This window comes from Colossoma macropomum, unplaced genomic scaffold (genome assembly GCF_904425465.1).
Source record: "Colossoma macropomum unplaced genomic scaffold, Colossoma_macropomum, whole genome shotgun sequence".
NCBI classification, from domain to species: Eukaryota; Metazoa; Chordata; class Actinopteri; order Characiformes; family Serrasalmidae; genus Colossoma; species Colossoma macropomum.
Genome location: NW_023494798.1, coordinates 19647529 through 19673289, shown reverse-complemented (window position 1 = coordinate 19673289; position 25761 = coordinate 19647529). Strand labels below are relative to the sequence as shown.

General features: G+C 39.5%; 1 protein-coding gene across 1 annotated transcript in view; it reads left to right on the top strand.

Annotated features, from left to right (window-relative positions):
• Positions 1–25365, top strand: part of grm3 (glutamate receptor, metabotropic 3) — a 45968-nt gene extending 20603 nt beyond the window's left edge. The window contains exons 4-6 of the mRNA XM_036585505.1: positions 17333–18408; positions 22538–22715; positions 25152–25365. Of these exons, the coding sequence (XP_036441398.1) occupies positions 17333–18408; positions 22538–22715; positions 25152–25228 (1331 nt within the window). The 3' untranslated portion in view covers positions 25229–25365. The remainder of the gene's footprint in view (positions 1–17332; positions 18409–22537; positions 22716–25151) is intronic.
• The last annotated feature ends 396 nt before the right edge of the window (positions 25366–25761 follow it).

Here is a 25761-nt window from a genome sequence, read left to right as displayed (position 1 = left end):
AGACGTGTGGGGTTTGCTGTCTGGGGCGATGGGGTGGCAGGAGCGAGCGATGCAGGAGAAAAAAAATGACAGTAGCTTGTAGACAGGAGGAGGTGGAAGAGAAGAGAGCAAGATAGAGAAGAAGGAAGGTGAAAAGCTGAGAGAGAAAGCGGACTCGGGGTGGGGGAGGGAGAAGAGTAGGAGGGAGCTGTGGAGCAAGGAAGTTTTAATGTGCAAAGCAGCAGCGCAAAGGACCATCAAAGAAGAGGAGCTGCTAACTGATCTAGCATGGAGAAGGAGAAGAGAAAGAGAGCTTAGGAAAGGTGCAGATGGAGTAAGTAGCCCGCTAAGATTCCTTGACTCGTCATCATGGTCAGAGGCTTCTCTATCAGTTAAACAGTTCAGGCTCGGCATGCACAAACACCTGAAATTTCACCTGTTTTTTTATGTTTTTTACTCAGTATAGCTTTTAGGCTGCAGAATTTGGCTGTTCAGAAGAGGACCTAAATCCTGAGGCCCGACTGCTGCTCTCGCAGAATTTATGTTTCACTACCCACTTTGTGACTCTGTTTTACTAAGCGTGAAATTCAAGCCTTTTTCTCTACAAATCTTGGCAAATTTTTCCACCAATTGGATTTTTGGGTGATTTACCTGTTCCTACTTGGAGGAGCCTATGCTTATCTCCCTGGAGTGTTGTTAAACCTAGTTTGATGAGAAAATGGATTTTTGCCTTTTGTTAGCTAGCCTTTTGTTCTCCGCCAAGTCATTTTCCCACGCTTTGTTCTTCGCTTCTCGCTACTAAAACAGAGCTGATCATTTCACTTTGAAACTCATATTTTACTTTCTTGGCAGAAAGCATCTCTGGCATCCCCCTAGCCCAGCTTGGTATTGGAACATGGGCCTCGTTAAGTGATTAAGCTGGGATGTCAGCTCGGTTTCGGGTCTCTCTGGAGCTTAACCTTAGGGGCACAGAATGATCCAGTCTCTTACTGGCCCAGTTGTATGGGCAGTGGCTTAAAAATGAAGAACTATGGTGCTTTTCACACAATGCTTCAGTATCTCTGAAATGGTAAATTTACAGGAAAAGGAATGAAAACAATATTCATCAAGTCAACCAAAGTGCTGTACAATCCAATAAAAAGGAGGAATTTGCTAGTTTGGATTGTGCTTCCAACATGTGGTTTTATTATGGGAAGAGGAGAGAAAACTTGGACTGGTGTTTTAGATGACGAGCTAGAAGTCTGGACCCATTTTTTGATGAACGGAGAGGACTGAAGAAAAGTGTACAAAAGGTAGAGAAGGTAAATTTATAGGTCTTTAGATTGGAAGGAAGAGAAGCTTCAGTCATTGTCCTGCTCCCTTTTGTTATTTCATAACTCAATTTAGTAAAATAGTAAATGCACAGAGATTGGTATGGCACTTGATATTTGATATGAGTTTTTTAATAAAAAGCTGATGTATAAAGAAAAGCACATTTTATTTCTCCAATTAAAGTGATAATAATCATAATATAGCATTGATTTCTACTGTATGTGTGCAGCCCACTCTCAACAATGTATGTCATGAAAAAAATAGAAAGTGGTCTATAACGCATTTTGGAACAAAACCCTCAAATTGTTTTGTGCCATATATGACGGTCAGAGAATGTTTTACTGGATGCAAGACATTGTTGCGTCAGAACTCATCTTTAGTATCAGAGAGTCTCCCAGCACCGCAGAGTTTGTCATTTTTCCAACACTGTGCCCCTTACTCAGACTAATGCAAGCAACATGCCGTTGCTATGGTAATTGGGTCTGCACATGGCACCAATTGGTGAAGTAATCCAATAGAGTGAGAGGGGATATTCTGTCAACAACTGAACGAGAAAGAGAGAGAGAGAGAGGAGAGAGAGAGAGAGAGAGAGAGAGAGAGAGAGATTCTGCTTCAAACTGTAGTGATCCCACACCTACTGAGTAAACACATGCCCATGCACATGTAGCAATAGACGCACAGACACACACATACACACAAACACACACATGCAGGCCATTTTCAAATACACAGGCCATTTGGGATGAGTTTTGTTTGTTTTTTGCTTTCCTGCCATAAAATCTCAGACACTCACAACCCACACGCCATGAAACAAAGTGTTCACTCATCCACCCACAATAAACACAAACACACACGCACATATACACAAATACTGATCTCAGAATGCTCAGTACAAGCCATCTACAATAACTAGATCATCTTATATGGTCTCAAACCCACACCCAGCATACACACACATACACAGCAGGGGTGTAACTACAGGGGGGCCAGCCCCCCTCTTTTTAAAAAAATCTTTTCCGTTGCCAATGGAAATATTACAAAATGTAATGTCGTCATGAGCATGGCACTGTTTTCTTGCATTCTCATCTTAAATATGTAAAAGAGACAAAGGATCTCCATAGATAATCACCAGTTTTAACAGCTTCTATCAACAGTGTTACTCAAAAACGTAATTCATTACAAATTACTGATTACTTTCCTAAATCTGCAGTGAGATTACTTATTATTGTCTGGAAAAAGAATTCTAATTACTTATTAGTTTACTTTTACATTACTCTTTAAACCTATACAAATCATTACCAACTATACAACGGAAAACCCAAGAGTTATTTTCAGTAATTTATTCATAAAGAAACCATCAGTCGCACTAACATCATTTAAAAGGCCTTGCCTGTAAACACATGGCCAGTTGTGCTCATTTCTATGCTTATGCTTAATAAAAATTATGAACAGCTGATGCTACTTGAAAGTCAAAACAGAAACAGTTCAAAAACAGCTGCCTCATAATAAAATATTCAAGAGTAAAATGTAAAGCTTACGAAGCTGTTTAGGTAAGATTGGGGCTCTCTCTTCTTCAGCACAAGGAAGTTCCATCAGTTTCATATTAGATGCTTTTACAGATTTTACAGCGCTCACGCTGCAGTGCTCATATTGGCAACGTTGCACAGTCAGCTGACACGCATGCACAATTTACATACAATGGCATGCATGAGTAATCTGAATAGAGAACCTTTATCTTTTTAAATGTATTGCATGTAAATTATTTAACACCAGTAATATCAGTAACTTTAATATGATGACAAGATTATAAGGCTGTAATGTGTCACTACTTCATTACAGGAAAGAATAATCACATTACTGTAACATGTTAATAAGCCATGTCATGCACTGCGTGTGTACTGCATTACCCTCAACACTGGTACTTGGAGTGTAGATGAGCTGATCTACTTTCTAGCTTCAGAGATTCAGTTTTGTGCAATTTTGAGAAGCTACCTGCTGCTGTTGGTCAAAATGTTAGCTTGGGTTTGTCTGTGTGGTAGATCTTACTATTAGCATCATTAGCACACAGACACCATAACAGAAGACACCTGCTTTCCATGTTTGCTAAAAGGTGAGTCATTTCATGTGCAGTTTAACTTTAGCTGGTAATATGAGCTAGTTTGACAGGATAATAAGCACTGTGCAAAATATTCTCCCCTAAATCATCCAAATGCTGCCTTGCTGAACTAAAGCTCTGTTCACTTGAAATGGGTGTTAATGTTAAGGTGTTGTTGTGTGATTTTTTCAGATTGTTGAGATTAACTAAGTACAGTTTCAACCACTGTGCAGTAACTTAAGAAGACCAAGTCTTCTTAAACCCTCCTCAAGCCTAGTAAACATTAACAGAGAGTGATTAAATGTTTTCTTTCATTTAGCCATTTGTTAAAATGATTTAATGCTGTTTGTCTCTATATAAGGCTCTATGGATTTTTTAGTCCCATGAAAGATGCAGGGCTGTTAAAAAAATGTATTCATAGCCCAATAGCTTATATCCAGCCATGCCACTGCAGTTGTTAAATTAACTAATTCTAGCTATTCAGTTAAAGATGAAATAAACAATTAAATCTGTTAAATTTTTGAAAATGTTTTAGTTATAATGACATGGGCTAGCTTGTGGTTTTCCTCCACACGATGGCAATGTCTCTGGGCCTCAGTGCTTGCTGTAACCAAAAAATCCACCACCCCCCACCCTAAAATACAACTCTGGCTATGTCACTGACACACACATCCAAAGAAAAACACACATAAACCCACAGACTCACATTTATACAGATTTGAGATAAACATGATTTATCATATCCTATAAATGTTGATTATTTGTGTGATATCACTGTGGATTGTGTGTTTGTGGGCTGTAAACCTTTAGGCCATGCTGAGCTAGAAGCTTAACACTGAACTGCAACAGCCACTGTTCCACTTACACTGTACACACTTTTCATCCTTTCTTTCTTTCTTTCTTTCTTTCTTCATTCCTTCCTTCTCTTCCTTCATCTCTTTCCCGAAACATGATCACACAGATATGTGGCTGCAGCTGAATCGGAATAAAGAACTTTGTATTTGGTTGCCTTGCTGAAAATTCTATGCAGTACAATTAGCGAAGCAGAACACTGAGTGCTGGATGTAATCTCCATATTGAATTCTTAGTGTGAGCTTGGGTACCGCATCTTTACTCATTTAAATCAAATTGCACACACTTCTTACAAACCCCCTCCTCCACCCTTACTGTAATGCTGCAAACCAATGAAAAAGTAATCAGGGTATAGCCTACATGTATATTTTTATGAGGGACATTCAAAATGCTTGCATGACGTATGTGTGGGGATGACACTGCGGGAGTACAGCCTGTGTGTTCTTCTATCTTCTTGACTCCAAATCAAACAGAACTGTACAGATTTTGAAACCTTGGATATATTTTTTCTGAGGCACAAATTTGGCCAGCTTCCAAACTCTGCAAAAAAAATTATGCTGTATGCTGTTAGCATGGCTAATGAAACTGTTTGGCTAATGTAGTGTTCACACACCCAACAGAGTGGGCACTCATGTTCTAGTTGTCACCATGAAGTGTAGACAAAAGCACTTTCCTTTGTTCTGATTGCATGGCACAGATCTAATCAACAACTCGTGTCTTTTAATCAACTAATAATGCTTACTGGCTTTCACTTGTTGTTTAGTATGCTATATACAGTGTCATAATTAGGCAATATAATGGACCCTTGAGCCTTACATAGACCTTTGAGGGTGTGTCATCATTTTGTTTTTCGCTATTAGCATCTGGATGAACCCTAAGACATTGCTCTGTGTTTAACCTATGAGTTGACAATGCATTTTGTACTTGGTAAATTTCAGCCCCAAATATCACTCTCATTTGAATTATGAGTTTGTTAAATAGTCAAAATAGGAATATTTGTACATATATGCTACATGTAAGATATCACTGCACATTTAATTGACATCATAAGACCGATAACATCCCCAAAATAGCCCAAGAAACCTGGAAGCTTTGTTAAGTGTGGTAGCCCAGTGGCTTTGGCAGTAGTGTCCAGAGTAGCTGGTGGTTTTGTAGTATTAAAGTAAACACTCAGAAATAAAGGTATGAAACTGTCACTGGGACAGTACCCCTCTTGTCACTAGGCTCGTACCCTTAAGGTTACATCTCAGTACCTTTAGTCAGGGAACATAATTGTACCATAATCAACTGAAATATTTCTTAAGTTGTACTGACTCCACACACCCCATCTCATCTCCAGGCTTTTTATTTTATTGTTCTGTTTTAAAACATTAGGTTATGAAAAGGTACAAATATGTACTTTTCTACTGGGAAAAGCTTATTTAAGGTACACAACTGGACCTTAAAACCACTGTTGTACCTTTGAGGGCACATTTACATTGTTTGTACCTTAATGAATGAAAAACGCACCTGCACAGCACCTTTAACAATGTAGTGTATAACCTAGTTATAGTGGTAGCTTTACCTTCATGTATCTTAGCATTAATTAAATGCATCAGCATATTAACTTGTTTGTAACATGTATGTAACAATATTTGTATTTGGACTGCTCAATGACTCATAACCCAGTGACATTCAAGGGAAAATGTATCTAGGACAAAAAATATCAACATTTTTGTTTTCCGCAGGGTAAAGAAGAGGTGGTTTTAAAAACACCATTCAGACCTGGAGTCCTTGTTCAGGCATTTAACCTCATCTAACACCATCTACAAACCTCAGAACTCTATTGCTTGTTTTGAACAGTGTTCATAGTCAATGTCTGGGACTGTCCAGGAGACTCATTAGGATGTGGAGAGCAAGTAAGCTTAAATGGCTGATATATAGCATATGTTGTTAATTGTCCATGAATTCCAGCTTCATTATGACATGGCAAGTTCACAGTCTGATTGCAATGGTTCTGGACCATAACCCAACAGAACCAAAACTAACACATCAAGCCTTCATTTCTCACAAGTGAGTCATTTAAAAAGCAGTCACTGCATCTGCTTAGAATGTGACTGCAAGTTTCAGTTTGTCAGTGGATCTACAGTAATGGTAGGAGTATAAATTCAAGCTCCACACATCCCAATGTCTAGCATACCTCAGTAGTTTTGTGTGTGTATAAAGTTTGCTGCAGTATTAAAATGATATATCTATTAGCTTTGGTGTCTAGGCAATCTGAGAAGAGAAAACTTGTCAATGTAAACAGTCAGACATTCATACAGTAATGCACACACTCATAAGTGGCTGAAATGAGTGGATGTGAATGGGTAATTGTGTGTATGTATCTGATAGCTGTATTTAGACATCCTTCACTGTAGCTGTGCAAGACAAGACGAGATGAGGAAAATACTATTTACATAAGAAAAAACACGATGGTTGTGAATACACCTATTTAAATTATAATTAAACACTTGCACACACTTGCACAGTCATCTTCTTGAGGTGTCTCATTTACCTTATCTATCTTTCTCTCTCTCTCTCTCTCTCTCTGAGTAACAGAGCTGGACGTTTTGAGGGTTTTTTTTAGCATAGAGTTGGTGACTACACACAGTGGTTTGTTAGCATGTATGCTTATGCCATGATGATATTTCTTACATTTTTAATGAATAATTTCAGGGATAACAGGGATGTACTTCTGAAGTGACCTTGTCAGTCAGTATCACAATGTAATTGAAAATCTAGAAAAAAACAATGAGAGAACGTACTTTTTGTCCTCACATGATCAGAAATTGTAGATAATGGAAGTTCCTGTTGAATATGCATCTTGTGGAATATCCCACATTTAATAGGGGTGAATGTGTTCAGGTAACAGGGTTAAGTGAATGTTGAGGGACACAACTACGATGTGCAGGGTTTTTCATAAGCTATAGGTGTTGACTCGTGGAAGTGTATTTCAAGCATGAGATGTTAAATGGATTCATACATTAATGAAAAAATAATAAGATTTGTAAAGTATTTTAATGGTTATATTTCAAGGTAAAGTGTAGTTATAGTGTGCTGGGACAAGAAAAATACTCTTCTCTAAGTGCAGATAGGAGAGATGGGTCTTTCAGTCAAATTTGACATCTGAATTTGTAAGACATTATTCAAAAACTCTTAGAATAATACTTCGCCCCCTTAAAAAAAGTGACACCACTCAGCCTCTTACTATTACTGTACTATACTAAACCCAGATCACAGATCCAATGTAGGTGACATGAGGCTTGAAATTTACATCAAGAGAGGCAGTCTAAAGTTATTAAGATAAATCTTCTATTTTCGCCTCAGCTAACATTATGAACGTAGCCAAATCATATTTCAGTTCAAGTGTCTTAGCTGGAGAACAGCAAGTTTTTAAAGTTAGATTAGATGATACCAAACAATAAATTCACTAAGTCATGTTGAAAGTTTTATTCCATTAAATCAGGGCTGGCTCCAGCTATTTGGGGCCCTAAGGTAGAATTTTTTTGGGTGCCCCCTCATCTTGCTAGCTGATGTACTATAAAAATTATGTGCTAACTAATAACCATAACCACCAAAAGCTGTCTAGTTATATAAATTTATTATTGGCTAATTGTGTATTGCTGATGAGTAGATGCTCATTTGGAGTTTGAATAAGTTTAAATTACAGATAACCTTCTCGGTATTCCATCTCTCTCACGATGAAGTATTTCCTGCTTACCCAATTGCAATTTATTCCCTTATTCAAGCATCTTAGATAACATAATGGCACAGTAATAGCCCAGACCTTGTTAGATGTCCCCCTCATGGCTGTAGGACACTAAGCAGCTGCTTATGTCGCTTATGTTTAATGCTTGTTGTTCATCAGTGCTATTTGCCCCTCTGGCAGTGCCGCACAGCGCTTCTCATCCGGTTTGCGGTGGCCTTTAACTGGCATTAGTAATCTTTCTATGCTGCCTCGTTTAGACAAAACAGATAAGACACAGGCTCTTCATTTCCTTCAGGTGGGGTATAGAGTTTAGAGTACCCTCCACAATTATCAGCATCGCTGATAAAGATGAGTAAAAAGAGTTAAAAGAAATTCACCTTTTGATGAATTCACTTAATCTCACTCTGAAAAAATGAGAAAAGTACAACCTTTAATGAAATAAATTTATTCTGAGATTAGAAAATTCTCATCAAGAAATAATTATTTTTAACAAAACCAAAGGTGCCATATTTATTGGCACCCCAACATTTAATACTTTGTACAACCTCCATTTGCCAATAAAACAGCACTCAGTCTTTTCCTGTATCATCTAATAAAGTTGGAGAATATAGAGCAGGGAATTTGAGACCATTCCCCTTTACATCATCTCTCCAGGTCATTCAGAGTCCTAGACCCTGTTTTGTACGCTCTCCTCTGTAGCTCACCCCACAGTTTTTTTTATGGGGTTTAGATCAAAGAACTGAGATGGCCATGGCAGAAGCTTGCTTTTGTGTTCAGTAAACCATTTTTGTGTTGATTTGGACTTGTGTTTTGGATCATTTGTCCTGCTGGAAGATCCAATGATGAGTCATTTTTAGTTTTTTGGAAGAGGCAGCCAGATTTAAAATGTCCTGGTATTATAAGTCCATAATGCTATGTCACCTAACAAAGTTCCAGTGGCATTCGTTGGAAAAACACAACATCACAGACCTCCACCATACTGAACAGTGGGCATCAGGTTCTTTTCAGTGTAGTCATTCTTCTTTTTACACCCAATCCCACCTTGAGTGTTTGTTGTCAAAAAGCTCAATTTTCATTTCATCTTACCATAGAACACAGTTCCAGTCCCAGTAGCGTTTAGCTACTCCAGGCACTAACGTTTGTGGTTAGAAGTCTTTTTCCTGGCATGCCTTCCAAATAATCTGTTGGCATGGAGGTGGAGTCTGATGGTAGCCTTGGAGACTTGGTAACCCCAAGATGCTGCTTTTTTCTGTAACTCTCCAGTGGTCATCCTTGGGGATTTTTAGCCTCTCTTACCATTAGCCTCACTGTGTGGAGGAAAAATAAATGTGGCTCCTTGTCCAGCCAAGTTTGTCACAGTTCTAGCTGGTTGGGACATTTTAACTATTGCCTTCACTGTAGATTCAGGCAAGTAGCTATTTTTATAGCCATCCCCTGACTTACGAAGGTCAACACACTTTTTCCTTATTTGAATTGTGTGTTCTCTTGTCTTTCCCATGTTAAAGGATGACTAAGAGAATTTGACCTCTGTGTCACCTCATATTTGTACCCCAGTGAAAGTCATGGATTACTGCTGAAAGTTCTCTGATCAATTTTAAAAAGTAAAATATAAATGGAAAAAAAAGTTTGTTACATTTTGTTACTAAGAATTTCTAGGGGTGCCGATAATTGTGGCATATGTGGTTTTGTTAAAATATTTCTTGACAAGGGATTTTTTTAAATCTCTGAATTAATTTACTTCTGTTAAAGGTTGTATTTTTCTCGTTTTTTCAGTGTGAGACAAAGCTAATTCACCACAAGGTGAATTTCTTATAGCCCTTTTTTAATCATCTTTACCAGGGGTGCCAATAATTATGGAGGGGATTGTATTTTTGCTCTTATGAGAATGTATGAGAACTTCAAAGACAAAGAAATTTACATAAAAAATCCTAATTTATTATGTTTTTTTTTCTTTTATGACTTTTCACACTATTTGACTATTTGAAAATTCTGACTCATCCCTAGTCGACAGGTTTGATTAACGTTTTAAGTTATTTTTCTGAAACAGGCTCATAGAAGGACACTTTACTTGTGTTTAAAATGTCTTTTATATTTACACACATATTTGTAAATGCAATATCAGTGGGACACAAGTGTGGCCCAATCATGGAATCACCCACTTATTCCTGTGTGTGTGAGTGAAGAGGCCGTCAGGTCTGAATGGAAGCTGTCAGCAGTGGAGGTGAGTGAGAGGATGTGAGAGGCTGTTGTAAGAGCAGTGCTTTAGACTTGTCTCCTCCTGTAGACGGAGATGTTAAAGCACCTGAGGCCCGCAGATCGCTTCTGCTCCGTTTCTGCATGACAAGACTGACAGGCAACAGGGCACAGTGTCACCATGGAGTCTAAGGAGTTTAAAGTGTACCTGACAAACAATGCTCTGGCTGTGGGAGGGCGAGAGAGAGAGAGTGAAAGATGGAGAGAGAGAGTGAGAGAGCAATTATGAGGCACTCACTGCGACACACACGCAGAAATATTTTATGTCTCTTGTCAAAGGTAGAATAATGTTTGACTCATCTTTCTCTGAGTATCTGAGTGGGAGCCACTTTTAGGAAATTCTGCATAGATTTGTGTCTGTGTGTGCTTAGAGTATGATTCCGAATAATTCACAATTACCTCCTCAAAGTCTAACATTACCTACGATTCTATTTACATTCTGCCCCTCTCTCCTTCCCTCCCTCCCTCTCTCTCTGTCTCTCTTGCTCTTCTGCACTATTAAAAATAAAGACCAAAAAGGTTTCTTTGGAGTGTTACCATAGAAGTACCACTTTGGTTCCCTAAAGACCCTTTTAATGGATGGTTTGCAAAAAAGAAAATAAATAAATAATAAAAAAAACAAGTCTATAAATGTGATGTGCGTGTGAAGAACCTTTTCAAAGTTTAAAAATGCTCTATGTAATGTCAAAGCTTTCTAAAACTCTGGGTCCAAGAAAGAACCATTTAGAAGCATTTTTTTAAGCCTGTATTACTGGGATTTTTAACTTTTTCCTAAAGATGGCAGCATAGATGGCCGGTATCCATATTGGGCCAATATGAATGCTAGCTTAGATACCGGAGGGAAAAAAGCATTTTCAAATCCGTTCCGTAATAAAGTTTAAAATATCACACAATTGCTTGTAGCACAACAGAATACAGAAGTAGTTTGCGTGGTAACTGCAGTAACCCCTTGTCATCTAACATTAACATAAAAACAAGCAGCTAGCTAGTAGGGGTGCAACGATTAATCGACTTAGTCGACTAAAATCGATGACCAAATTAGTTGACAACTAATTTAATAGTCAATTAGTTGGTGACATCATCACACGTGTTTCTTGCACTAACTGGGAATGTTCTGACGTTACCTCTTACTGGAGAGCTAACAAAAGCGTGATGGCAGCGTCAAGAACAAAAAGTGTAGGAGCATTTCACGCTAAACTAAAAAAAAAGGTTGTGAGTTGTGCTATTTGTACTTAGCCAGCATGGGAGCACATCCTCCATGCTGGAGCATCTGAAGAGGAAACACGTCGTCTCACTGGATAAAGAAGATTAATCTCAGTAAGTTATCTGTGCTAGCTAGTTCGCTAATGTTAATGTTAAAAGCTGTCCTACTTCATGTTATGACTGTGACGTTTTCCATTTCAATATGCATGTTCTCTGGAATTATTAATAGACTTGGAACGGAGAAGCAAATAACTATTATTCACAAAGAATTGGAATTCACTTTCCAAATAACATTTACACATTTGCATGGTTGTCTTAATGTCAAGGCTACCAGTGCATTCAAATTCGGTGAACATAGAAGAACGTTTGCAAACAGTTTTCTGTTGCTTTGAGTCTTCCACTGACGTTTGCCACCACTCGCAAACAGTTCAGGAGGTAGCTGGACGAAGTGGTACAGTTGAAATGGAATGTTTACACAAAATCACTCAAATTTAACTGTTCATAGAAAACAAGTTGGCCACAAACGTTCGCCACTGCTTGCCGAATTTGATCGCAACTCACATTTACGGCTGGAGATGCTGGAGAGTTGCTCATAGATATACATACATAGATACCGCGTTGGGTTCAGCCAGGCATGTCAATGGCGCCGCTATTTTGGGGCGGTGAACATCGCTGCTGGACTGCATTCATTACCATTACCGAGCTGCAGTTTAAGACTGGCACTGTCTAAATATCGCATTCATCTTTATTGTCTTTATTGTTAGTTAGCAAATGCATAAAACAACCTCAAGCTACATTTAAAAGCTAATAGCTCCATAAGTTATACACAAGTTTTTTGGCAATTGAGCAATTCATAATCCAAATAATCAAATATTCATTTCAATAAGCAATAATTATTCAACTATCAAAATAGTCATTTGTTGCATAAAAAGCTGCTCTTGTGACAGCTCTGTGGATATATACATCATTTTAAAGCTTAGTAGTTTTTAAACAAAGCTTAAAATTTTCATTTCCTGACATGAAATACAGTGTTTGCAAGGCAACAAATGTTATCATAAAAGTAATATTATAAGTTATGAGTCAAAAAATGTAAATTGGAATACAATTAGAAAGAAAGAAAGAAAGAAAGAAGAAAGAAAGAAAGAACAATGGAAAAATCAAGAAAGGAAGGAAATAAAGTAAAAGAACAAAGGAAGGAAGGGAGTAAAAGAGAAGGAAAAAATTAAAGGAAGGAATAAAAAGAACAAGAAAAAGCGGGGAAGACAGTAAAAAGAAAGGAAGGGAGAAATAAAGAAAAGGAAAGAAATGAAGGAATAATAAAGAAGACAGGACAAAAAAAAGGAAGAGAAGGGAAAGATGGAAGGAAAGAAAGAAATAATGAAAGAAGAAAGGACGAAAACAGAAAGAAAGAAGAAAGAAGAGAAATGAGTTATAAAGAAGAAAAGAAAGGAAAGGAGGAAGAAAGGGGGAAATAAATGAAGAAATAAAGGGATCAGAATGATGCTAAATATCTCAGTATTGGTATTATAAAAGTGAATATAATAGAGATCCATCAGGAAAACCCCTGAAACCGTCTGAGCTGAATTCTCATTTCATTCTAGTGCTGAGAAGTTTTACTGTGAACTGGACTGAACTGTTCTTCCCGCTCCATTCAGATCAACAGAGCTATTAAAAGCACTTTCGTGCACTGGGTTTGACTTATCATCCCCATTAAGAGGACAAATGGATTATAATACACTTGTCATACTTTTATATATTGATCGTACAGAACACTGTTTATATGAATAGGGAAGTAAATCCTCCTTCCTGTATTAAGAAGCTTTTGTTGGTTTACTGAATGTTCACCGTGTCCCCTGGAGGTTCAGTACAAGCTGATTAACTGCAATTTGTGTTTGTCGCAAGTAATTATATTATGGTTAATTATCCTGTTACCAGATGCTGATTACTTAATCTAAGGGTGCGTGGGGCGTCTGCTGAGTCTGAGGATTATTAATTATAAGTGTGGATGATATTAAACAGGGAAATGAACAGATGAACTGCAGGCAACTAAAGGTTAATGTGATCCTCAGCGAGATGAAGTACTCAAATATGCATGTGTGCATCTATAGGGGGGTGTATTTTTTGTGTTCCACTGCTCTTCAGATATGTGCGTGTGCAGTATGTGCATGCGTTTGCGTGTGTGACAGTGCTGACATTGACGTTATCTCCATGATTGATGTGGTTCATAACGCCTAACCTCCTTTCCCTATCTGACGAGTCATCATTCCCTGTAGAGCTTCCAGAGCCCCTTCGAGCAATTACAGTCCGTGTGATTAATCACACATGCAGCCAACCTGAGACCAGCGTTAGCTGTTAGTGGTCCCACTCGTGTCCATTCTTCTGACAGGCTGGGCCTGTGTGAAGAAACTTCTCATTGAGTTGTTCATTACTGTTTCATAAGTTGAAGTTTTATACTAGACTCTTCTGTCCTACTGTTCAGTATAAACTAAAGAAGAGCGTTTTTAACGTTTCACTCTGCTGCACACTCAATCTTCCTTGAGGACTCTTTTTACACTATTTTTCCACCTCATCTCTCTTCTCCACAGCCCAGGCTGCAGATTGAAATATCAACTGTCTATGTAATAGACTTGATTTGCTTATTCGCCTCAGCAGTAGAAATGCACTGCTGGGGGATCCTTTTTTAGTCCTGTGGGTGTTAATGTTGAGAGAAAACTCATGTAAAGTAGTACATAAACTCAAACACTGTGAGAAAGATCATAAAGTCCACGGCACCTTTGTACAGTAACTGCCTTTCCTCTCACAGATGGTGCTTTTTATAGTAAGTTTTATTTCAGTATACAGCCATTTTGTTTAGCATCTATTACCGTGAGGGTTCATGATGTTCCCCTATGGTTTTAAGAGCTTGCTGCATAATTGCCTTGTGCGCCTGCAGCCATGTTGCAACAGTTACTGATGGTAATTGAAGTCAGCATAACACTGACACCCTGAGAAGTACGGGTAGGATTCGCTAGAGGCCTCACAGTACTGTATTGTCTTGGCAAAGAAGGAGACACAGGAGAGGCCAAGATTCTGTTATGAGAAGTGCTCTTTATAGACACTATCAGAAAAGATACATACAGCCAGGCAAAGCAGGCAGGTCACTTCTAGCCATACAATTTCTCCTAATGGTATACCCAAACCCACACTAAGCCCACAGCCCATACAATAAAACACAACAACCACATACACTACATTTAAACTAAAGAACAACAGCATAAACAACATAAACGACAACATTTAACATCACCTTAGATCCTCTTCTGGAGCAAGTGGCAGTTGCCACAATACAATATTATCATGAACCACAAAAAATTCTGTTGCTATCTGTGATATGCTATATTCTGATGCTTTGATATATATATTGCGATATGTATATTGGGCCTATTACTTTTGATTGCAAATGATGCCTCCAAAACAAAGCTGTCTCTATTTATTTATTGCAACTTCCACTTTGTTCATCTTGCTTAAATCTTTTTTATTGAAGTAAAACTCAACTGTGAAGTCAACATTAAAAAAAGTCTTCCTCTAAATTTACCCAGAGTGATTAACAATGGTAGGTGAAAGTAATGGTAGGTGTCCTTCCTAAGGCATTTTATAGGAATAATAGTGACATTCCTGTTTTCTGCCTGGATGGTGCAGTGTGATGGTGTTATCCTTTACACTTGTGGTTCTCAAACCAGTCCTCAGACTCCCACCAGCTGGTGCACATTTTTGCTGTAACCCAGATATAAACACATCTGAACCAAGACATAAAGTCTAGGTAAAGTGCAGGTAAAAGTGGCTCAAATCCAGTTTACTGCCCAAATCTGATTTCATTGCTTCATTGTTCACATTATCTTTGTATATATGACACCACACTCATCCAACAAACACAGCTGTCTTTTATATTTCCTTAAAATTAACAAACCCTTTTCACATTGAACTTTAACATGTGCAAACTGATACTTTAAACTTGGAGGAAAAACAGCAGGCACCAAAGTGATCATGCTGGAGAGAGGTTACAGAAAAGAGTAAAATTGTGGATTTCTGTGCTTGTTTTATTTGTGGAAGCTCAGTTTCATTCGTTAAATTGCCACGAAGAAGAAACCTAGGGAAGAGGCACAAACTTAGTGCCAAAATGGCTTTCCATTACATTTACATTTATGGCATATGGCATCTTATTCGAGCGACTACAATTTTACATTTTACATTTTACACAGGTAGGCGAAGGTAGTGTTAGGAGTCTTGCCCAAGGACTCTTACTGATATAGTGCACGGGTGCTTACCCAAATGGGGAATTGAACCCCAGTCTACAGCATAGAAGGCAGAGGTGTTACCTACTACAGTATACCAAAATGGTAATATATACTGGAAAAAGAGATTGATCTCGGTTAGCCTCCTTTGTTTCTTTCTTTTTTCAAAATATTGTTGAAGTAAAATTAATTTTGAATGATTATTGGTCTGATTCTTCATGTTGTAACAGACCATGCTTATTTGTTCAAACTGCGTGCACTCATCTCACACGTCCTCCAAAGCGAAAGAAGATGTGAAGCATAACTATAGTAGTAGGCATTTTGATGATGTTACCATAAAGGATCTGTTCCCTACATGCAGAATTATGATGAAGATTAAGAGTGACGTAAAAGTCGCATGACTTCCGATCTGACCATTCAGACAGCGGTCACATTGCTACACATTGGATTTTAGTATGACACAAAAACGGGGCCCAAATCTAATTGGAACTGTTACATTCAGTGTGTTCTTTGCTGTTCACACTGTTACACAAAAGACAAATCTGTGTCACATTTGAAGAAAAACATCTGATTTGGGCCACTATTACCTGCAGAGTCACTGTGGCATAAGAATAAGTTTCATCTACCTGTGGACCATCTGGGGAGCCCCAAGGACTGATTGAGAACCACTGCACTATGCTATCCAACCATTCCTACAAAAAAGAGCACTCAGTTTTACCAGACAGTGTGTGAGTGCCATCTTGTGGGCTGAGAATATGATTTTTGGCAACCTATTAGTCTTCAAATTAGCTAAACGCATGTTACAAATATGAATAATTAAATAATAAAATATCTGTACTTGGGTCTCTGCCTTGTGACAGATCATCATTATACTATATTGTATCTTTCTTCCCCCATCCATACTGGGTAAACTTATTTATTATTTTTTTTTCAGTGTGAATCAGAAACATATTTACAACACATATTTAAAGAGCTATGTCTACGAGCTAAACTCACAGCTTTTTCTCTTTATACAATATACAATGGATGTTCTTTATGTTACTTAAAATAGATGTTGCATTGAAGGGAAGTCACAAAAACAGGGCACTGTATGCTCACAAGAAGCAGAGTGTATTAAAAAGTTTGTCCACACAAACATCACCTCTGCTTTAACTTACTGTCCCATTGTTAGCCAGTTTTATATGTCTCTATTGTTGCTCAGGCTCTGACAACAAGTGTACCAACAGCAAAGAGCAGGGAAAGGGCAGCAAAGAGCTCCAAAAAAGAAGCGATGACATGCTCAGAAGCATTATGAGGGATGTGTCATAAACCTATAACAGTTTTTATTATCTTTGTGGTTAACATGTCCTCTATACAGGAGCGTGTATGATATCCCCTTGCAAAGAATGACCTCAATGTCCAGCAACAACAGAATTTAAGTATTGGTAAGCAGATAAAACAAAGAGAGAGTATTCAGTGTTCAAGAATAGTTCTGAATCTAATTCTGCAACAAAATAATTGAATTAATTCTAATCAAAGTGAAATTTGAGATTTCATGGTGCATTGAATTGTTACCAAACTGAATTGTTATGAGGTTACCACCTTATTCATTGTTTTGACTTCTCATTTCTCCATCTCTCCTTTCTGCTCTCCCTCTAGCTCCATTCTCCGCTCCAGGATCAGAGAACGTGGTAAAGTTTGACCAATATGGAGACGGCATGGGTCGCTACAACATCTTCAACTACCAACGCTTGCCAGGCAGTGACAGATACACCTATGTCCAGGTGGGCGAGTGGGCAGAAACTCTCTCCCTCAATGAGTTCCTGATTGGTTGGCCAAGGGGTGGCATGATGCCAACATCCCAGTGCAGTGACCCTTGCGCTCTCAACGAGATGAAGAAGATGCAGGCGGGTGAGTACTGCTGCTGGATCTGCACGGCTTGTGAGGCCCACGAGTACCTGCCTGATGAGTTCACGTGCGCACCCTGTTCTCTGGGCCAGTGGCCCCGGGCTGACCTGAGTGGCTGCTACGACCTGCCAGAAGACTACATCATGTGGGAGGATGCTTGGGCCATCGGCCCCATCTCCATTGCCTGTGTGGGCTTTGTTTGCACCTCCTTAGTCTTTATTGTCTTCATTCGGCACAATGACACGCCCCTGGTCAAGGCCTCAGGCCGGGAGTTGTGCTACATCCTGCTGCTTGGCGTCCTCATGTCCTATACCATGACCTTTGTCTTCATCGCCAAGCCCTCGCCGGCTGTGTGCGCACTGCGGCGCTTGGGCCTAGGCACCTCCTTTGCCGTCTGCTACTCAGCGCTGCTGACCAAGACCAACCGCATTGCCCGCATCTTCAGTGGTGTGAAAGAAGGCGGGGCGCAGCGACCACGCTTCATCAGCCCCAGCTCACAGGTCTTCATTTGCCTGTCACTCATCTCCGTGCAGCTGCTGCTGGTATCTGTTTGGCTACTCCTGGAGGTGCCAGGCACACGCCGCTTCACTCTGCCCGAGAAGCGCCAGACGGTGATCCTCAAGTGCAACGTGCGCGATTCCAGCATGCTGCTGTCACTGAGCTATGATGTGGTGCTGGTGGTGCTCTGCACTGTCTATGCCTTCAAGACCCGCAAGTGCCCCGAGAACTTCAACGAGGCCAAGTTCATCGGCTTCACCATGTACACCACCTGCATCATCTGGTTGGCCTTCCTGCCCATCTTCTATGTCACATCCAGCGACTACAGGGTATGTTTCAGTATACCGGGAAGTAGTACGAAAAGGCCAGTCTAGTTAGGCTATGGTTCTCAGGGCTAAGTGTTAATAATAAATATCATTAATGTTTGAATTCTTAATTTCACTCCGGTTACCCGTCCTTTTTATATAGGTTCCTAATACTTTTCCAACTCCTCACCACCATACAACTCATACAACTGTATCTTCAAACCATAATCAGTACCCTAACAGCCCAACTACAAATCACACATTGAGGTTAGGGGTGGGAATCTCTAGGCACCTCACGATTCGATTCGATTACGATTCAGAGGGCTGCGATGCGATTATAAAATGATTATCGATGCATCTCGATGCATCTTTTTTTTTTCTATACATCATTTTTATTTTCTCACTGTATGCCGACTTGGTAGTTTTAAAGCAAAGTATTTATAATGATCCATAATGAATTTACTTCCAATGTCTTTTATTAATAAGTCAAATGGAAGTGATGTGGCAAGTGAACTAGAAGGCTCTCATTCACTGCCTTTGGAGCACATGAGACGCTGCTGCCACTCATCTGCGATAAAATGCGCAGTTATGGTGAAATAAGATCCAGTGGCAGTGGATGACCACGCAGCGCGTTACAGCCGTCCTGCCCGTTTTTAGTGACTTTGGTTTTGGTCTCGTTGTAGAGAGTAGGGGTGGGATCTCTGTGTCAGTAAAATATCTTCGAGACGGGATGTGTGCAACATAGCGCGAAAGCCCTGTTTCGCAACGACTGAGAATTGCCGTGCAGACTGCAGGTCACATAGCAACGATGCGTTATTCGCATTTATAAGCAGCGCAGTTGGTTTCCTGGCAAGTTAAATCTGCAACGAGAGACTGTCAAACAGTAAAAAGCCGCAAAGATGAAGTCACTTCTCTCCCGAATTTTCTCGTTCCACCTTAAATGGTGCCTCATTTACATTCGGCGCCTCAGTCAAAATTTAAGGTGGAACGGGAAAATTCGAACAAGAAGCTGGAGAATGAGAAGCGACTTTAGCCTCGTAAGACAGCCGAATGTTGAGAGACATTTAACAAGAAACTGCTCTAGTTTTGAGGAAAGGTTTTCTGGCGGAGATGGGAGGAAAGCGGCTGTAGGCGAAGCTTAAAGCAGAGCAAAGTAAATCTGCACTCTCGTTTCTATTGTTTAGCCTATACTAGGACATTAGCACATACTGAGACATACTGGACATAAATGTTGTGGCTACCAAGGTGGTTTGATTTTTGTTGAAAGGACAAAATGTCTCTTCTTATCATTTGGGTTGTGACTCCTGATCTAATCTGGCTTTTAATGCAGAGGGAGCCGGTCGGATTTCTCGCTCATCCAATAGTGTTTTTGTTGTGTGCCGCCACAGACTGTCCGGGTGCTGCACTTACCCACTTCCAAGTTCTGCCCTTTGCGTTCCGTCAACATTACGTTATAAATTAAATATTTAGAAAATCGATTTTTGACATTTGTGAATCGATTCAGAATCGTTCACGTCCGCATCGCGATGCATCTAAGAATCTATTTTTTCCCGCACCCCTAATTGAGGTTACTACTTACTACAAGCAAATCCACTTATAAATCATTTTCTTACCAGCACACATGTAGTGTGGTGGAGAGTCTGCAGCTGTACAGCTGCCCCCTCTGTCCCTGCCCTGCCTTTCCTATCCTTGTCTAGACTCTCCCGAAGTTAAAGGCCTTGCGGCCATATTATGTTACCCTTATATCCGATTGCATCTGCCGTTAACAGGACATGCAATCTATGTCACTCCCACCAATTAACCCCAAACTCACACTGTTTACACCCCCATGATAAATGTAGAAGCTAAGTGCAATTGCACATAAAGATGTGTATCCCCTCCCACACACAGAGGAATCACTAACTTCTATGGGAAAGTCAAAAGTGTTGTAAGATTAAAAGTCTATTGGCAGGTTGATGAACCTTGGTGACTGGAAAAAGACCACTGTTTTACCCTTATGGGCTTGTATCAGTTTAAGAGGATGCCAGTGGGACTCTATAATAGTCCCAATACGTTTCTGAGATCAGTAAAATGTTGCCAGGGTGACAAAAATGGTTCTTTGGAGAGGTGCTACAGAAAAAAACACTTTAGGTTCTTTAAAGATCCTTTCAGTGGATGAAACTCTTTCTGTAAATGAGATATGTGAGTGTGAAGAACCTTTTTAAAGTTTAAGGTATCTCCAGATATGTAAATGTTCTATACCAACTAAAGTTTTTTTGTTCTATAATGTCTAAGACATTTTAGAAAATTCTAGCGAATTTAGGAACCTTCATTCTTGAGAGTGTGGCCACCCATGAACTTTGACTCTTACTGCCTTATGCTCCTGGCTGCCCTACTCTGAACCTGAGCTAACCTCTTTCTGCCACCATCTTTTGCCACCCTTGTGTCAGATAAAGTGTAACTGCCAACATATAACAGATAACAAATAGAATGTGTCCTCTGCCATTCTCACCTTTAATCTCAAAAACACTCCATTCACAAGTGGAGCTGGGTGAAAGGGCTAACAAGCTAATTTCGCAGGAATCTTTCATTCAGCAGCTATTTGTAGCTGTATACTAGGGTACTATATTGACATAAAAGTTTCTTTTTCAGGTGCAACATACCTCTTGGAGCTGGCTAACACACTTACTCACTCACTCATGCTTAGCAGACTTAAGATTCTCCAGAAGGGGGAGCTATTAATGCTCAAGCAGCTTTATGTGAATCATTGAAAGGGCAGATACTGGCATAAACCCCCACAGTCACATGGGTAACACGATGTGGATTTTTAATAAGAAAATATTATGGCAATTATTTTTTTTCCGTAAACCCAGCCTATTGGGAAGTAAAGAAAAGAACTGAATGAAATGTAATTGAATTGAGTCGCACTGGACTGAAAAAAAACTAAATGGAGTGGAGAATTAACAGTGCTGTTGAAACCACCAGGCAATTGTGCTCCCCAGGCATAGAGTTGCCTGCTGTTGAGTAAGATATGCATAATACAGTAGAACATCCTAGGACGCACAAGGGTGCGCCGAGTCAGTAGAATAAAAGAAGAGAGTGAATTTAAATCCATAATAAACATTGCACTTAATCGGTCAGCCTTTCACAATAAATGTGTCGAGCCTCAGGCGTCAGTGTAATGCAAGCACTGAAACTCAGCATCTTTTCCAACAGAATTAGTCACGGATTATACCAAGTAACACTGAAATGTGATTAACCCAGTCCTGTATCACATGTACTGCATACACATTCAGAAAGCTCGAAGTCACACTCCGTAACTCCGCTCTGCTGTATAGACACATGTATTGCTGACGCGTGCAGGACTTTTCTTAGTTTGCTCCGTCTGCTCTATGCGGGTCTTCCAAGGCCACAGTCAATGAAGTGGGAAAGAGCATCTCCGTTTGAGAGGGCCCAGTCCTCCGAGACCGCTTTAAACAGAGTGCTGATGCCTGTAGAAACACTGAAAGACTTCAGAGAGAGGGCCAGATCAGAGAACGAAAGCGAGATACTGACAGACACACAGACAGAAATAGTACACGGCTAATAAGATCATCAGCAACTATCTAGATCTACTTGGTATGCCGTGCATTCAGCAGAGTGCTCATACTGAAGACAGAGGACCAGCTAAAACAGATTATACCATACTGTTTATTCCCTTCTCTGTGAAAGCATTCCAGGCTGATTCATTAGCTTTGGTAAGGTGTTCCTGTGTTCTCGGTAAAGATATAGCTGCCCCTGAGAAGGACATTCCTAACCAGTTTAGTTGCTATATCTATTCTTCACCCGCTTAGTGCCTCAGTCACAGCAGAAATCCATGAGAGAGTGGCAGGGAGGCACTAAAAGAGAGAAAATCTACACCTCGAGTGGAGAAGATTAGCCTGTTAATGGAAGATGTCCAAATAACATCTAATCAAACATTATTTATGCAGCCACAGTGCTAACTGCCATTGCAATTATCCCCCATGTTCCCTCAAGCATTCTAACTGTTCCCTTTATATTCCACTTTAACTAATGACATTTGATTATCAGCATGTCTGTAAGCATCTGTGGAGATCCTGGAGGTGACTGAAGTACTGAGTAAATGAACTGTTTATTCCCTCTCTCTTTCTCTGTCTCGCTGTCTCTCTCCCAGGTTCAGACCACCACAATGTGTATATCAGTGAGTCTGAGCGGGTTTGTTGTGCTGGGCTGCATGTTTGCCCCTAAGGTCCACATCATCATGTTCCAACCCCAGAAGAATGTGACCAGCCACCGGCTCAACCTCAACCGTTTCAGTGTCAGTGGCCCCGCCACTACCTATGCTTCACATGGTGAGGACCCACACTGTTAAGTACTTTTTTGTCACTAAAAATGTACCTTATATAGGAACAAGTGGTTTAACTGGATTTATACAAGTCAAATAAATTATTAGATGTCAGTGAAGTAAGGCAAAACAACAGTTTAGATGAAGTTGATCAGTCCACATCTCACAAACCTTGATTTAACCTATGGCCTTTTCCATTGTGTACAGTGAATTATAGCTTTACACTGTACATAGCATTGCAGCATTTTAGTGCTGAAGTCCATGTTTTTCATAGGGAATTTGAATGATATGGTCTGGATTTGATCTGGTTTTAAATGAATTGCTCAGTTTCAAAGTCAGCTTTGTCATTCTTTCTCACCACAGATGTGTTGAGGAACAAAATATCGTTACCCCAGGCCATGGTGCTGCATTTAACAAAGAAAAGCAGCAGACACAGTACAAAAGACAATAAATACAGACAATAACCTGCACAAACACTATAAAAAACTCTCTTTACAAAATACAATTGTATACAATGCAACGATTAAGCTCAGGACTGTAGAGACTAGCCAGTGTACAGTAAGGTTGGGGAAAGAAATAGATGTTATTATTACCAAAGAGGACTGAAATAGAGCAACACAATGCAAGAAAAATGGCAGACCTGCATAATAATGATGTTTTAAATGGGTCTCCAAAACATTAAATTCACTGTTTACCTACTTGCTAACTGGTTTACATCCTATGTCAGCCAGATAATTGCAGGTAAGTTGTAAGATCTGCTACTGTTAATTCATTAATTAATACAGTATTAATAATATGATGATAGAGCCATTTAGTTGGCACTGAACTAAAGTTTTTAAAAAAGATGTTTGAAAAGACACAATGTCAGCTTTGGCACTGTTAAAACCTTTCATACTACTTATCTTGTTACTTTTAGGGAAGAGGCTGATCACTAAATAGCGAATAAATGTGTTCTTTAACATATTTATTCACCAAGTGCAGCTGTAAATGCATAGAAATGTTTACACAAATGTAAACTTGTAATTGGTATTATCAGTGTTCATAGTTAATTGCATGTCAAAACATATATGGTCTCTGTAGGAACAAAACCTTGTACCTCCACACTGGCAACTTTATAGGAGAAGAGAGAAAAACATTCTTAACTTTTAATAGAAGATAATGGAACAAGATCTTATTACAAGTTCTTTTGAAGAATGCCTGTTTGTCTGTTCATCATTAAATAACACAATGTAAAGGCCAACTGCCATCTTTAAATCATCCGGAAAAAAATAAAAAATAAAAAGCAATAAAAATGGAGATACAAGGTTCTGTTCCAAAAGCAACAATATAGTCCTTCTGGACGACACTGGAAGTGTCAAGATCAGTGCTTATCTTTATACGAATGAGGTGATTTGTAACAGGAAATATAAGCTATTCATTTTTAATGAAAAAAAAAAAAATACCAGGTGTGGCACAAGGCCAAACAGATGGCTGAATTTTCATGCCGCCAGTACTTAAGCAATTTGTAGTGATTCCTCATCTTTGATTTGCCAACTGAAGCCACACTTGGGGTGTCAGTATTGTCACCTGATGCACAAGGGGAGCAGTGGTGATTCTGCCTGCTGAACAGTAATAAGCCCGTATAAGCAGAGCCCAGTGGCTTTCCTCTAATGTTTAATTCATAGACACAAAAAACAGATTAGATAAACTGTTTCATCTTTATTCATATTTCACCTCTCTGATAAACAGTATGACATACACAGCAAAGAAAAGAAATCACTGCCGATGTTGGTGGGGTGGCATTGGTGGAGGGGGTGAGTGAGAAGGGGTTGGTAGAGCAGGAAAGAAAGTCTATAAATTCAGAAGTTAAGGGGTCAATCCCATTTCTTATTTTTACCCCTACCCCTTGTTTTTGAGTGCTTTCGACCTTACATGGAGCAGCAGTTCTGATGCTCAGCGCCAGAATGTAACAGCTGCACCATTTAAGGTGGAACGGGAAATTTAGCTAGCTCGCTACAGAGACATTAGCATACTACCAGCGAGTTTTTATGCTTATTATGGAAAAAAGGACCATAATACTTTGAAACAACACGAAACTAAGATAATACAGTGGTTATCGTAATTTTTTTAACAGAGAAAATACTTACATTTGTGGGTTTCTTTGGTCGCTCGCGCAGCCATCTTGCCAGTTTTGCTTCTTTCGTCATAACACTGTTTGGAGTGTGCCTCTGAAAAACCTCTAATTGGAGGGCCATGTAGCCCTAATACTTCATCCTACCCCTCTAGCTCAACAAAAATAGGGACACCCTACCCCTAGGCTTGAACGCACAAAACAAAGGGGTAGGGCTAAGTGGTAGGGGGGAGGGATGAAACGGGATTGGGCCTGTGTGTTTTTTTTATTGTAGGTATTATTTTTTGTTCCCTCGCATTTTGTCTCAACATCTCTCTCTCTCTCTTTCTCCAGCATCAGTGGGCGCCCACTACGTTCCAACAGTGTGTAACGGCAGAGAAATCGTCGACTCCACCACTTCCTCTCTGTGACCCCTCTTCCTCTAACTACTGCTCTTTAGCGACTGTTAGCCAATCAGCACACATTGTGCTCCATCCAAGAACTCCGCCCGTCCACAGTGTGTAGAAAGTGTGTATTATTATTATTATTATTAAATTATTTTTTAGGGCTTGTACATATTAACTGACATTGTTGTAGAGAAACAAAAGAACAAAAAAAACTTTCTAGAGTGATTTTGGAGACTTTTGATTTTTGATAGCTTTACTATGTCTGTTGTAAACGACTATGAAATGTGAGCACCGTTGCAATATGATGCATTTTCTGACCGAAAGGGGGAAAAGAAGCTGACTGATAATAGTGGCCATGCCTGCAATACTGGATAAACTGGTCGTTTTCTTTTGTAGGCCTCATTGTAATAATCTATTCTGTATGTATGTATTTCTATGTTGTATATTTTGTACATAATCTTACTGATGGTTTTAACAGCACAAGTTGACAGTGTTTTAGAGAAAATAATGCTTCTGTTGAGAGGGTGATGACATTGGGAGTGTATGGAGGGTGTAAA